At 37.4% G+C, this 13,625-nt stretch overlaps 1 protein-coding gene across 7 annotated transcripts in view; it reads left to right on the top strand.

Annotated features, from left to right (window-relative positions):
- Positions 1-5,799, top strand: part of ETV1 (ETS variant transcription factor 1) — a 66,901-nt gene extending 61,102 nt beyond the window's left edge. For all 7 annotated transcript variants that reach the window (XM_030264743.4, XM_030264745.4, XM_030264746.4 and 4 more), the window contains 2 exons: positions 255-356; positions 2,907-5,799. In XM_030264743.4, coding sequence (XP_030120603.1) covers positions 255-356; positions 2,907-3,128 — 324 coding nt within the window. In that variant the 3' untranslated portion in view covers positions 3,129-5,799. The remainder of the gene's footprint in view (positions 1-254; positions 357-2,906) is intronic.
- The last annotated feature ends 7,826 nt before the right edge of the window (positions 5,800-13,625 follow it).

Raw genomic sequence — 13,625 nt, 5'->3', positions numbered from 1 at the left:
TTTTCTTTATTGAAAAACAAAGAAAAACCCTAACCCTCCACCACATTGTCCGACATGTCTGTTACAAGTTTAATGATGATGTACATCTAATTAAAATTCATAGTAATACATGGAAAATTCAGGTCATGGCAACCTTTTCCTATTTGTTGCACCTGCAGGGTTTTCCCTCCTGCATCTCCAAATAAAGTATTTGTTGATAAGATCTGCTTGTTAAATGCATTTAAAAAAGCATTGCTAATCCATTTTTGTGGCAGGTGGCACGTCGCTGGGGGATTCAGAAAAACAGGCCAGCTATGAACTATGATAAACTTAGCCGATCACTTCGCTATTATTATGAAAAGGGAATCATGCAAAAGGTGAGTAGCTAATTTTGTATTACATTTCACAAGAATCTTGCATATTAATCCATAGGTCAGTTTACAAGGGGTTCTTGTAATTGCATGGCTTAGGTAGTTTTTTCATCTGTTTAGGCAAAAAAAAAGCTTTTGGACCTACTAGGTCTGGCATATGCATTAAGATATTTTTTTTTTCCTATGTAAAAAACGTCTGTGGTTTTAGTTCACACAAAGCATTTCATAATTATAAGGAAAGAAGTAGCATTCAAAAATATCCAAAAGAGCTTCCTGGCAGCTGGAAAAGGCAAACGGTAGAGTACAGTATGATTAATGTTTTGCAGCTCTAAATTATCTGCCCAGTGCTTGGGTACTTTAGTAAGTGCAAGATAGGGGAGAATAATTATGCCTATTAACATACCAAGTACATTAATATTTTTACCAGTGGTGTTGTACTAATACTGGTTTTGAATTGAATTTAATATTTATAATAGACTGAATTAGGAGAACTATTTAACAATAATTTATATATTATGGGCTAGCCTTGATGACAGTATTCAAGCCATTCTCCTACTGTGGCTTGCTGATTTTTAAATCTTGCTGTGTAGTACCATGTAGATTGACTGAGGAATCAACAGGAGAGGCCAGTCTGCTGTATCTACAAAACTGCCAGGTGTGATCAAAGATCATAATAAACACCTTGGACTGCAAAACCTTTTCCTTGTCTTTTCACATTGGTCTTGTGACCAGTGATGATGAACATGTTTAAACTTGTTATATGCCAATGCCATGAATGGAAACAGTGCTCTCAGCACTGGGCAACATTTCTGGTAGGTTTTGTGAAGTCTGAAATGTTCTCTTTCTTAGATTGTGGGATTGTTGTAGTGCACTCCTTTTTCACTGCTAGTAGTCGACTGGGACAACAATCTGGGCTAGTATTGGCTTACAGTTCTTCAGTAGCTCAGCACCTCATCTATTTTTGTGTGTCACGTAACTGTGCGTAGAGTCTTTGTAAAGTGGATAGGAGACTGGGTCCGATCAGGGAGAAGCAGAATTGCTTGGTTTTGCTGACTGATGCTTCAGGCAGAGGAGTTCCTTGTTGCAGGTCACCGCTCAGCAGCATAGGCATCTGTGCTGCCAGCACACTCCAAAGGCAGCAGAGGCAAAAAAAAAAATGTAGCAGAGTGAAGCAAGTTGAAAAGGTGGGGATAGAAATACCAGAAGGCTGATAATGCTGCCCCAACCCACACATCCATTTGATGTGGAAACCTTACAAGTACTTTGGACAGGTAGCTTGCTATATCCTAAACTACTACTTTATTATCTACAAGAATGTGTTTAACGCATGTTTTGAAAGCTAACTTGTATGCTTATTTTTCTGACATAGCAATGTTTCAGGTTTGTCCTGGGATCATTCTTATCTGGCCTGTTCATGTATGCTAAAAACTAATGCGGATTGTAGATGTGTGCATATTTTCCCTCCTTTTTTTAAATCAACAATGATAGCAGGTTACGCAAAAGCCTAATTTTGCAGGCTTTTGCATAACCTGCAAGCAAACTCTAGTCTATCAAACTTGCTGACATTGATTTGATTTTTAAAATTCTGCTGCAGATACAGTCTCTACCAAATTCTATTTGTATAATAAATAAACTGAAAATTTAAGGAAGTGCTGGAAACTACTTTGCACCCATAAGAAGAGAGTTGTTAAGTTTGCAACACCTTTTCCTTCTTCACTAACTCGCTTCATTGCTATGGTAGCTAGAGTTGCAAGAAGCAGACAATATGATTTTATTTTAAAATCATTTTAATAAATTGTGAGCATGCAATCTAATGCATATTTTTAAGCACAATTTTTTAAATAAGGTACTTGAGAAGACACTATATTGACTTCTGTTTGTTGCTTGTAATAATACAGCAATTTTGTGTTGTTTTTATCATTCTCTAGCTTTTAGGAAATTGAAGCATAGACATTTAAGGCTGTTTCTGATTAAGGGAAAACCTTAGGATCTTTGGACAAATTGCCCCTCCATAAGCAAATCCAAATGTCCCAGCTTTGCATGACCAATTGCTAAGTACATATTAGCCTACGTATTTGCTTACGCTGTCCCTGTACAGTCAGCAGGCACTATAACTAAAGATCTTTTATACGTAAGCATGAATCAATCTGTGTAAAGTGAAATCCAGATCTCTGCTGTGCAATGTGATTCTTTTTTCCACTTCGCACATGGAGTGTGTAATTTTATTTTGCCACTGTAGTGACAATTTGTTTACATTTTCCAATAAGAGCAGTTCCATTTGTGGTTAAGTATAGGAAATGATCGCAAACAAATGTTTAGATGCAGAATACTTAGTTAATCTTCCAACAGGATGTCATGAGTGGCAAAATCAAGAGCATTCTGCACAGTCTGCTTTGGCAGGTCCCACTTGTCTTTGGTATGTTGTTATCTTACCAGTTCTGCTGTCATGTTATTAATTGTGTTAGAAAGGCGAGTTCTCTACAAGACTGTTGAACTTGGAGATGCAAAACATGAGGCCTTATACTGTACTTTTTTCCCCCCCTCTGTTATCCTAAGGTGGCTGGAGAAAGATACGTCTACAAGTTTGTTTGTGACCCTGAAGCGCTTTTCTCCATGGCTTTTCCCGACAACCAGCGCCCCTTACTGAAGACTGACATGGAGCGCCACATCAATGAGGAGGACACTGTGCCTCTGTCCCACTTTGATGAGAGCATGGTCTACATGCAGGATGGAGGCTGCTGCAACACCCACCCCTATAACGAAGGCTATGTCTATTAACAACAGTGACACTGAAGGGGTGTTTCCCCCTCCCTTAAGCTTCTCCTCTTTCCCAAGACCCAGAGGAAAGCTGAATCGACTTCAGTTTGTTTTTTAAATAGTACACTAAAAGGGGCTTTTCCTGTTGCATTACTCCTATGGTCTGCCATGGACAGCGCACTTTATTTGAAAGGGGAGGGTTGGAACCTAAACGTTATTCTGTGTAAAAGGAGGAAAAGGGTGGGTTTGCTTTTTACTTAAGTTTGGGAAGGGAACATACAGGTTTTAAGTACAAAAAAAAGCTATATCATGTCTGTTTTGTTTCATATCAGCATAAGATATTGTACATTTTCTCTGGGTATCCGTAGTACAGTTAATTCTCATTGTGCAAAATAACCACTTTTGATGATGATATCAGCACAGCATGCCTAGGGCATTTATTTCTTGCCATTCCTAATTGTCTTTCTGCAGTAATAAAAGAGAAGCAAAGCATACACCACAGCATTTAATTTAGAAGTTTCCAGTGGCAGACCTTGTACCTTGCCTCTGTGAACAACTAGATAGTTTTCCTATTTCCTAATTTTTTTCCTTTTATTTTTCTTTCTTTTTCTATTTCTTTTTTTTTTTCTTTTTTTTTTTTTTTTTGGTGTATGACTTTAAAAAAATCCGATTTAATGACAGACTGGCCATAAGTACAGTGACGAAGCAGTGAAATCCCTGACTTTAGACTGCAAGCTGCATGCTGTATCTGGTGCCACATTGTTATACATATATGGCCCATGCTATGGTGTTGATTTTTCAAGATCCATTTGATGGTAGTGATTACATGGAGTAGGCTTTCTGATGATCATGTCAGCATTAAATACAGGAGCATGATCAGGAGGGAGAAAACATTTTGTATCCTTCCATTTCCTTTGGTACATAAATAAGTTATTTAATCAATAGGAATTAACTGTACTAAGTCACATATCTAATTATGCTGTTTAGACACAGCAAGCACTCCTTGAGAAAAATATCCAATACACTAAATAGGTACTTTAGTAATTTTTAGACACGGTACCCATTAATATGCATTTAAACCTTTTACTGCTGTGTTATGTTGATAACATATATAAATACTAGATAATGCTAATGCTTCTGCTGCTGTCTTTTTCTGTAATATTCTCTTTGATGCTGAATTTACTATGACCATTTATAAGCAATGCTGTAGCTACAGGTAGCATTTCAGGACAAAATAGATGACTTGAACCATTTATTGCTTAGAAAATAGCTTACGCCATAGCTGTGCTATAAGCAGCTTTTATGCGCATCCACAAATGACTAGTAAGCTTCAGCTTGCTAAGGAAAGCTCTGCAGAACCTTTTGTAATTTTTGGTGGAACAGAGATGAACTGTCAAAGAATACCATGAAGTTGCTGTATGACGTTGTAGTGCTGGCACTGGTGTTACCAATCAACTTGTTTTGGACACTAAATGTAAATGTAATCGGATATGCTCGGAAGACAATTTAAATTTTGAGGGTTTTTTTGTTGTTTTGTTATTTTTTCAAATTGTTTCATTTTTGAGAGGGGTTACCTTGAACACAAACCACACGTACTATTCTGTATGTAAAATGAAAACAAAAGGCAGCAAACCCCCAAAATTTTAAAATATTTATGAGCACCTTTTTTGAAATAAAATAATTCATAAGTTGAAGGGGTGGAGAGGGAGCTAAAAATTGGATTTCATTTTTTGCCCAGTGAAATTGAAATAGTTGTTATATGAAGTTCTACATTTTCCTGTGAAATTGAAATAGTTGTTATATGAAGTTCTTCATTTTCCTAGATTGTCAAGAAGTGGGAGAAAAATAAATACATAACCATAAAAAGACAAGAATAACTTCCATCATAATGGATGGATTTCAAAGATAGTCCTAGGTGATGGGTTAATCTTCCATCCTTTGTCAGTTAAGACACTACTTAAGTTATGAATATTTTAATACACATTTAATCAAAAGTAAAGAAGTAGTGGTCACTAGAAACCACAGGTGCATAAAAAGCATTTGGGCAAGTATTTAATTTACGCAGATATCCATGAGACAACATATTTTATGATACATGCCTTAGTATGCCACCTAATTCTGTCATCCATAGGTCTCAATGGCACTTAAATACTTGGTGATCAACTGAGAAAAAGAAGTCTAAAATTGCAAGACTAGCAAAAAGGAAAGGGAAAATGTTGAGTAATACTGTTTAAAAACAAATGTGGTTTCCACTGAAATAAGGTTCAAATGAAACATGCTTTGATGAAAAGTCCTTGGATTGGTTTTGGTTCTTTAATTCAGCACAGAGCGCCTCTTGACTGTGGCAGGATGTGGGTATTTGGGAAAGGGGTTGGACAAAAAAAGGAAAAAAAGAAAAGATTTAAAAATTGCATCGAATGTGTAATATTTAAGAAGAAATATATATATATATATGTATATGGTAGTGACTCACTGAACAAAACAAGCAGTCAGACCAACATTACATGATCTCTCAGCAGAAGACAAAGGTCTTTCACTGAACTTATTAACCCTTTTAAAAATGTACCTAAGAGTTATTTAAAGTCTATTTTTATTCCACTTTTTTGTTTGTTTGGGGTTGGAGGTTTTTTTTGTTTTGTTTTGTTTGGGGGTTTTCAGGTAGAATAATAAATCTGGCAGCTGATTTCTGCAAGATTGTTGTGTATTGGATTCCTAACCACTTGAATTGGAGAGGCCTCTGCAGAAAGGTTATTCTTTTGGAAGAGGAGAGAATGATCTGTCCCCAGTGTCTAGAATGGCTTACTTCAAAGTGTAAAAAATAAAAACAGAAAAGAAAAAAAAAGAAAAAGAAAAATGAAAAAAAAGAACAGTGAAAAAAATGGTGGAGTATGTACAATTCATGTGTATATATATATGAGTTCTAGCCAGGAGTTAGATTACCAAAGCAATGTATTTGGCTGACAAAGGAGAGGAGGATGGTCTATGTATATTTTGGGATTGATTCCTACTAAGAACACTTACACATTTTCAGAGGGCATTTTAATACCCTCCTGGATTTGAACGCGGGATGTTTGGGCTGGGGTAAGGGGGCTGGGTTTTTATTTGGTTGCTTTGGGGATATTTTAGTTTTGTTTCCAAGCTGTACCACAAGTGGAGGGAATATGCAGCTTTCACCTGTTTCTAGAAGGAGCTGTGATAGAATGTGTTTGTCTCGGTTTGCTTGTCTGTCTCTGAGCTGGGCAGAGCATTGGGGCAGACAGGGTAGAGGTGCTGTGAAGCAAAGTTGGGAGGCATCGCTGGAAAGACCCAGCATGGTGGAACAGGTGAAGGGGCTCAGCTTTCATGTGCTATCACAAATCCACCTGCACCAATAGCTGAACACAGGTGAAGTTAGTGAAGGACTTGGCAGATTCCCTCAGAATCCATTTGAGAGAGTTAACTAGTTTAGGATAATTACTTTTTCTTTAGGGATACAACTTGCATGGCAAAGAGTCTGCCCTTTTCTCTCCAAGGTTACTCCAGTCTTTCTTACATTTACAGCCTTAACATTATATTCACTGAGAAAGGAAATTTCATCTGCTTCTCAGACCAAATCTGCTTGCTGTCCTGAGCCTGGTGAGGTTACCAGGGGAAGCTGGGATACATAAATGCTTTTCTCTAGAAATTCCCTGCAAAGACCCCTTTGCTCAGAATCTTTGCATCTTTGGAATTGTCTGCTACACGGAACTATTCCCCAGGGATTAATGCTTAGAGTTTTATTGCCCTTGACATCTGACTGGGTTGGGCTTCAAGTCCATTTTCACAGGACAATATCATCTTATGAAATATTTTTGCCTTCTTTGTGGTTTTTTTGTTTGGTTGGTTTTTAATAGCAGGAAACAGATCAATGTGTACAAAAGGTATTATGAGGAAATCTTTGAGTTGTTAATGGCTCTACTTTCTCCTCTGAAGAGCATTAGCTTCAGTTCATGTATTACAGGTAATAGCACCCATAAACAGCCCTATTCAGTGGTCACATTAATAGTACTAAGGACTTTTCAAAATAGTCTTTTTCAAAAAATTTTTTGGGAGTCTTAATTAATATGGTATGTTATGCTCTCAGAATCATCATTTTGGAATATTCCACTAACATAAGACCCTGGGATCTAGTAATATGAGCCTCAGATATTAATTTCTCAGCTCTCTGCTTATCTGAGGGTTTTTCAGTTGTGTGTTTGAGTTTTTGGGTTTTTTTGTGGGTTGTTTGGTTTGGTTTGGTTTGGTTTTTGGTGTTTTTTTTCTGATGATGTTGCTTTGGTTTGGTTTCATATTGGAGGCTACTCTGCTTGGAAAGGAGGTAGCAGCTGAGAGCAGGTGCCTCTGCATCAGAAACCGCAGTTCAAAGTCCACTGCATTTTGCTAAGCTACCAGGCTGAGAACTAGAGTATCTGCAATACAGCACTGAGCCCTCCCCTCCCTGTGCTTTTACAGAAGAGGGGACAAGAGTGCACTGTCTTTGTTTTTTCTGCTACAAGAGCAGTAATATCTTGGAGAGCAGCAGGATGGATAGCTAGGGGCAGTAGCATTTTAAAACTGTGGGGTTACCCAGGTCTGTCCCTTACCCCCCAGCTTACATGATTGTATAGGTAGGTAAAGTTCAGTCTGCAGGAGGCTGAAATATTGGTTTCCTCCGTGAACCAGTGTAATTTCTATGGGAAGAAAATACCTGTGCCATCTTCTTATGTAATAGTCTGAAAATGTCTATGAAGTACCTTGTTGACATTTTCCCAAAGAACTTTTTTTTGTGTGAAAATGCCACAATGCACATCACCAAAAGAAAGGGTAAATAAACTCTAAGAAGTAAACCATACATCAGGCTCTCCAAAGCTATAGTAGTATTTGCTGTAGCAATATATCATGTCTTCAATACTGCTGTATTGTCCTTATTACATAGTTTCATTGGGCTGACCTCAAAAAATACTCAGTGTACCTTGAAATTTTGTTCGTTTTAAATGAGCTTTTAAATGAGTTACAGGAAGGTAACCCTGAGGCAGGGTTACAATCAAGCTTTTGGATCTGGTAAGCTATAACTCTGTGTCTTTGTCTTTGCTCTAACAAAGCTCTGTGGGCACATATGCCCATATAAATGCTTTTTAGTTGTGTGGTAGAGAGAAAATTACAGCCACTGGCTGGATTTGCGGGGTGAGGTGGTTTGGTAGTTTTTGAGTATCTATGTATGACTGGCTTTGTTTCAGAAGGAATGTCTATGTGTATTACTTTCCACAGTTACTTTCCAAGTAACCAGGTAGAGAATTGGTGTCCAAAATAGCTATTTTGCTGTGTAATTTACAGTAGAGGCTATGGTATTTCCTTGCTGCTGTCCAAAAAAGGAAAGGCTTGAGGAGATTTCACCATTTTCTTTTTCCCTTCCTTCAGTGAGGACCCAGCTGATCTATCTGAGGATAGTTTAAGCCAATTCTTCACTCACCCATGATATTTTAGTGAACAATCTCCTCATCAGTACAGTGGCACCTGGTAGAACCTCAGGTACAGAATGTTGAGTATTTTAGATGTACTGCAAAGGGCTTTCTGTGGTGGCTTTCAGGCAAAATCTTGCATGGGCAGTGGCATATGGCTACAGTACCTCAACAGAGGCAGAGAGATTTTTTGCAGAGGCACCAGCTCCTCAGAGCTTGAGACATTGCTGAAATATTCGGCTTAGGCTGATTCCTGGCCAGCCAAGTTGAGTCTGCCCTGGAAGACCTGGCGAGGAACTCCATGTGTATGTAGAAGACCAGAGGGAGCATGATCCCAGCACGCTTGAGTGAGGAAGCACAGAGATGGGAAAAAGTCTGTCAGGAGCAATCTGGCTCTACCAAGCGGCTATTCCAGAGTTGATTAGTACAGGAAGAAGGAGGTTATATGACCGATACAGTAAATCACAAAGATAATTATTTGAATGACATGCTGCAGGAGAATCATAAGAAATTATGGAAAGTAATAAACTCTGTAAACAGCAGTGATTTTTTAAGACCCTGGTGCTTCAGGAAAAGGAAGAGAGAAAGTAAAACACAGAAAGGGATGATAATATTAGATGAGAACAACAGGAGTGAAACCATAAGCTGCATTAAGGGACTTGGAAGATTGCAGTGTTTTAGATAAAAGGAAGGGACTAAGATAAGTGCAGAGTCAGTACACTGAGATAAGAGCGAGAGAGAAAAGGTAATTTGAGGCAGTGCACTTTGTGGTCAGTGGGCCAAATGTGTTAGGCTCAGAGCTGCACTGGAGGTGTGTCTGGCCCTGGTAGCATATCCTCAAGGACAGGAGTATCAATTCTGACTTTGGAGTGATTGTTGATTATTTAGTAAAATAATCTGCACAGTTGGTAGTTGTTTAAAAAAAGATACTGGAATATGCAGAGTGTTTGGGCTGTAAATGTAATGTCTTTTTCATCCCACTATACTAAAAAACAAAAAACAAACAAAAAAAAAAAACAAACAACAAAAAAAAACCAAAAAATCCACAAACACAAAAGAAGAAAGAATACCTTTCAGGATAATGGGGCAGATTGTGGGTTGGTATAACTCAGCTTGGTTTCCTTGAAGTCAGCTATGTAGCTTTATGTTAACAGAGACTATAGCCTGTGTTTGGTAATGTGTATGCCTGTCTAGCATAGTATATACACAGGACTTTATTACTTGTTGCATTATTCAGAAAGATACACAAATGATCAAGACCTGGGGCATAGCATGAGGCCAACAATAAAACATGAAATTAAACAAAAGTACATGCCTTCTGAATTCTACTGATGTAGACAAGTCATTCCACTTTTGTATAAAGCTCTCTGAATGAGCTCTATACACACCTGTAATGCTTGTAATTAACTTTTCTGACCAATGCTGGCAGACTGTGTGCCGGAGTGTCTGCTCCCGGTGGCTCAGCATTAGTCTCTACAAAGGTACCTGGGATCTGTAGGGTCAGGCTGCTTGCCCAGCTTGTCACAAAGACCAGTGTGACCATTTACAAATCTTAAGGTCTGCACTAAGCTTCCAGCCATTCTCTATATTAGCAAAAATCAGGTTTATTGCAGATTTAACCAGAAAGGCTAGACTAGCAAAGGAATATACCTTTGGCTACAGATGACTTGGACATACCTGGACATGATTATTTGAAATGAAGACACACATTTTTATTGCTACAAGGCAGTTCTGTGTATGGCATTTTGTTTTTGTCCTCTAACTGAACTGAAAAGGAGGTAACACAACTAACTTAAAATAGTTTGGATTTTTTACACTAAATTGCAAAGGCCTATGCATGATTACATACAATGCTGCTGACATTGGGGTTGGAGTTATTTTTAAAGGGAAAAGAGAAATATTGCTGCATTTATGTTTAGCTGGGAACTGTATGTCTTCCAACAAAGAAGAAGTGAAAAAAAATCAAGAATAATATTTGACCAATTAGTGAGTAATACTCATTTTATATCCCTACCACTAACACCTAACTTTTCACTTCCCTTTTCATGAAGGGTTGAAGCAGGGCTAAGAATTTATAACCCCCAAAAGTAAGGAGAAACACGCTTATAAATGTCTTTGAATTCTCATATTGCCTCTAAATTTATATAATACCATATTCCATAATGCTCTGAGTTCCAGCCTCAACAGACAACATTAAGCAGTACGTATTGTAATTTCATTAGACTTGGTCTCTTCCTTAAAACCTTAGGTGACTTCATGCATTCATATAAATTTTATCAACAGAGCAATGCATCTGACTGTCTGGAAGCAGGTGTGGATCCAAGACCAAATTTCTCATGACAAGAAGGTTTGGATTTTGATGGGATTCTTATGACAAACAGAGACAGTAAGAGACCAAAATCTCTCATGTAAAATAATGCAAAAAATTCTGGAAATACTCTGTATGTGATGTCTTCAGTTAGTAATATTTTTGGAAGACTAAAGGCAGTTTTATTTGGCTGATTTGTGTTACTTGGAGGTGACCATGTGCATAAACTATAACGGGAAGTCAGTATTTCTGAAAATTTATATAAGAGTATTTAGCCAGAGAAGTGTGACCTGCTGACTCATTGTCCCAAAATGGTATCAGTCTAAAATATCATTGCAAGTGTGAGCTGAATTCTCATACAAGGCCTAAATGGGACAGACGGTAGCTCCATACATTAGGAGGGCAGGCTGTTGTAGCTGTATCCAGTAGAGAAGAGCAAGGAAAGAATCATAAAACTCCTTTTTAATCATAAGGAAAAAAGATTAAAACTTTCAGTCTTGGTGCAAATTACAACTACAAGCTGTTAACTGTAATTCATGAGAGACAAAAATTAGCTTAGAATGGCTTGCTAAGAGACCTTTGATTCTGGGACAGCAGATGAGATCAGCTTCTGTTGGTCTGCACACCTAGGACATGTAAGTAACTCAAGCCAATGAATTTTTGCACTACATGAAATGTCTCAAATTTGCTTATAAAAAATCTGGCGTTTTCAACAGGACGTGCTAAAGAAAACAGCACCCTGTAAGAAAATGAACCTCTATATTGATAAGAGAAAAAAAATTTGAATCAATTCATGGACGGTAACATTACTGGTAAAGAAAATGCCCCTGGAAGAGTCTATATGCATAACAAAAAAGGACACCAAGAAAAGCAAGCCTCTCCAGTACCTCAGGTTTTAAATGTTTAGACAGGTATAGGGTAGCTTCCTTTTCTCATGACCGTGCTTTTGAAGGAAAAATGAGCTTCCACTTTAAATATCAAGATTTCTACTCTTTTCCTTTATTGTTGTTGAAAGGTAAAATTCAGATTTAATGCCAAAGCCTCTAACCCACTCTACTGAATACAGCTGGTGCTATGTCCTAATTATAGAATAATCATAGAACAATGGGGTATAGGGGTTTTATTGACATGGATATGAAGGAGTTGTATTACTGTGCCCAAGCTGCTTGTTACTTCCATGCTGTTTGTTTCTGGAGACAGAAGTACATTTTACAGCTTTCCCCCTGCCCAAATAAAGAAAGCTTTTATAGCAACAATCCCAAGCAATTTTTTCCTCTGAACCTCATATGCTAAAAAAAAAGAAGAGAACGAAAAGGAAGGAGAAAGAGAAGGCTATTCTTCAACTGTTTAGAAAATCCTAAATAGTGGTGCAGGTTTCTTAATTTTTCTGCTTATAAAGTTAATAACTGCAATGGAAAGTCTTAAGTCCTGACAAAGAATTTTGAAAGTGAGATCAAAATAGAGCATCTTAGAGAAGTAGCAGAGATGTGTTAGTTATGTGCTCGCACACATATTCAAACTGCTCCTTTCAACAAAAGTTGTTGATTATTTCAGATGTCTATAAGCTAGAAATTGGAGTTTCCTATTTTGCCTAAACTTCAGATTTTGTGAGAAAAGAAGGAAAACTTTATCAGAAAATAAAAGAAAGGAGGGCTAGCTTTTCTAGATTGCTGGAATATGAGATTGCCCAATGGAGCACGGAAAAGGAAGTTAAAAATGAATGGATAATTACAGTTGACATATAGCTTTGTGATTTACTACATGGATACTATTCATGTACATAGACTCTATAGGCACTTTATATAATAGCCATGTAATTAATGTATACATTATTAATATATAAGTGCTTCTATTAAGGAATGTCATTAATGATTCTTCCATCCTGAAGCTGTAAGATACAACTTAGTGTGATCCCCATAAGGTATTCTGGTCTGTTAGAATTAAGACAAAAAAAAATGCACTAAATTCTTACCAGTACATAAAATCTTCTAATAAAGGTCTATGACAGTAGCCAGTCTAATTGCCCTGGAAAGGAAGCACACAGGCCAATTTTTGGTGAAATGGGAAGAAAAGATATGGAAGGGGATCAAGGAAGATTTAAAATATACTCAGGCCTTGAATATAGTCAGATCTGTAAGAAAATGCTATAGTAAGGACTTTACTGATATATATTCAAAGTTTAAAAATAGAAAACTTTTTGGTTTTTCTGTGTCCAGTTTCAAAATAACTGTGGAAATTAGAAAGAGACTGAGCAGTTCTGAGAGGAATAACATTTGACTGATTCCCATTACTGGCATAAGACGATCCATTTGTTTTTTGCAAGTTTCTGCATAACAATAGAAAAAATGTTCACCTTCCACTGAGAACTGTAAAACAGAATGTCTTTACAAGGCTTCAAGAAAAAGAATAATAATCAGTGAGTTGAAGGTTAAGTATAATAATTACAGCTGGTAGCAGAGAGTTTAGGATTGAAATTTAATCAGCTCTGTCAAAATAAGTTAAAAAGAAGAATATTTAGTCACAATGTTTTAATGTACACAGTTCAGATGTTTTCTCTGAGTCTGCCTTGAGGTCTACAGAATTTAGGTCCCTCTGCCCCCACCTGTAAGTGATGTATACTTTCCTGAATGCATGAACATTCTTTGCACAGGTGAAACTCTGAACTGTGAAGGAACAGAGTTCAAAGGGCAAACACAATCAGAAGCATCAGTTTTTCTCAACATTTTCTGGCAGTAGAGCTCCAGTCAATGGTTT

Source organism: Taeniopygia guttata, chromosome 2 (genome assembly GCF_048771995.1).
Source record: "Taeniopygia guttata chromosome 2, bTaeGut7.mat, whole genome shotgun sequence".
NCBI classification, from domain to species: domain Eukaryota; kingdom Metazoa; phylum Chordata; class Aves; order Passeriformes; family Estrildidae; genus Taeniopygia; species Taeniopygia guttata.
Note: the sequence above shows the minus strand (reverse complement) of the source record. Positions and strands in the feature narration are given on the sequence as shown.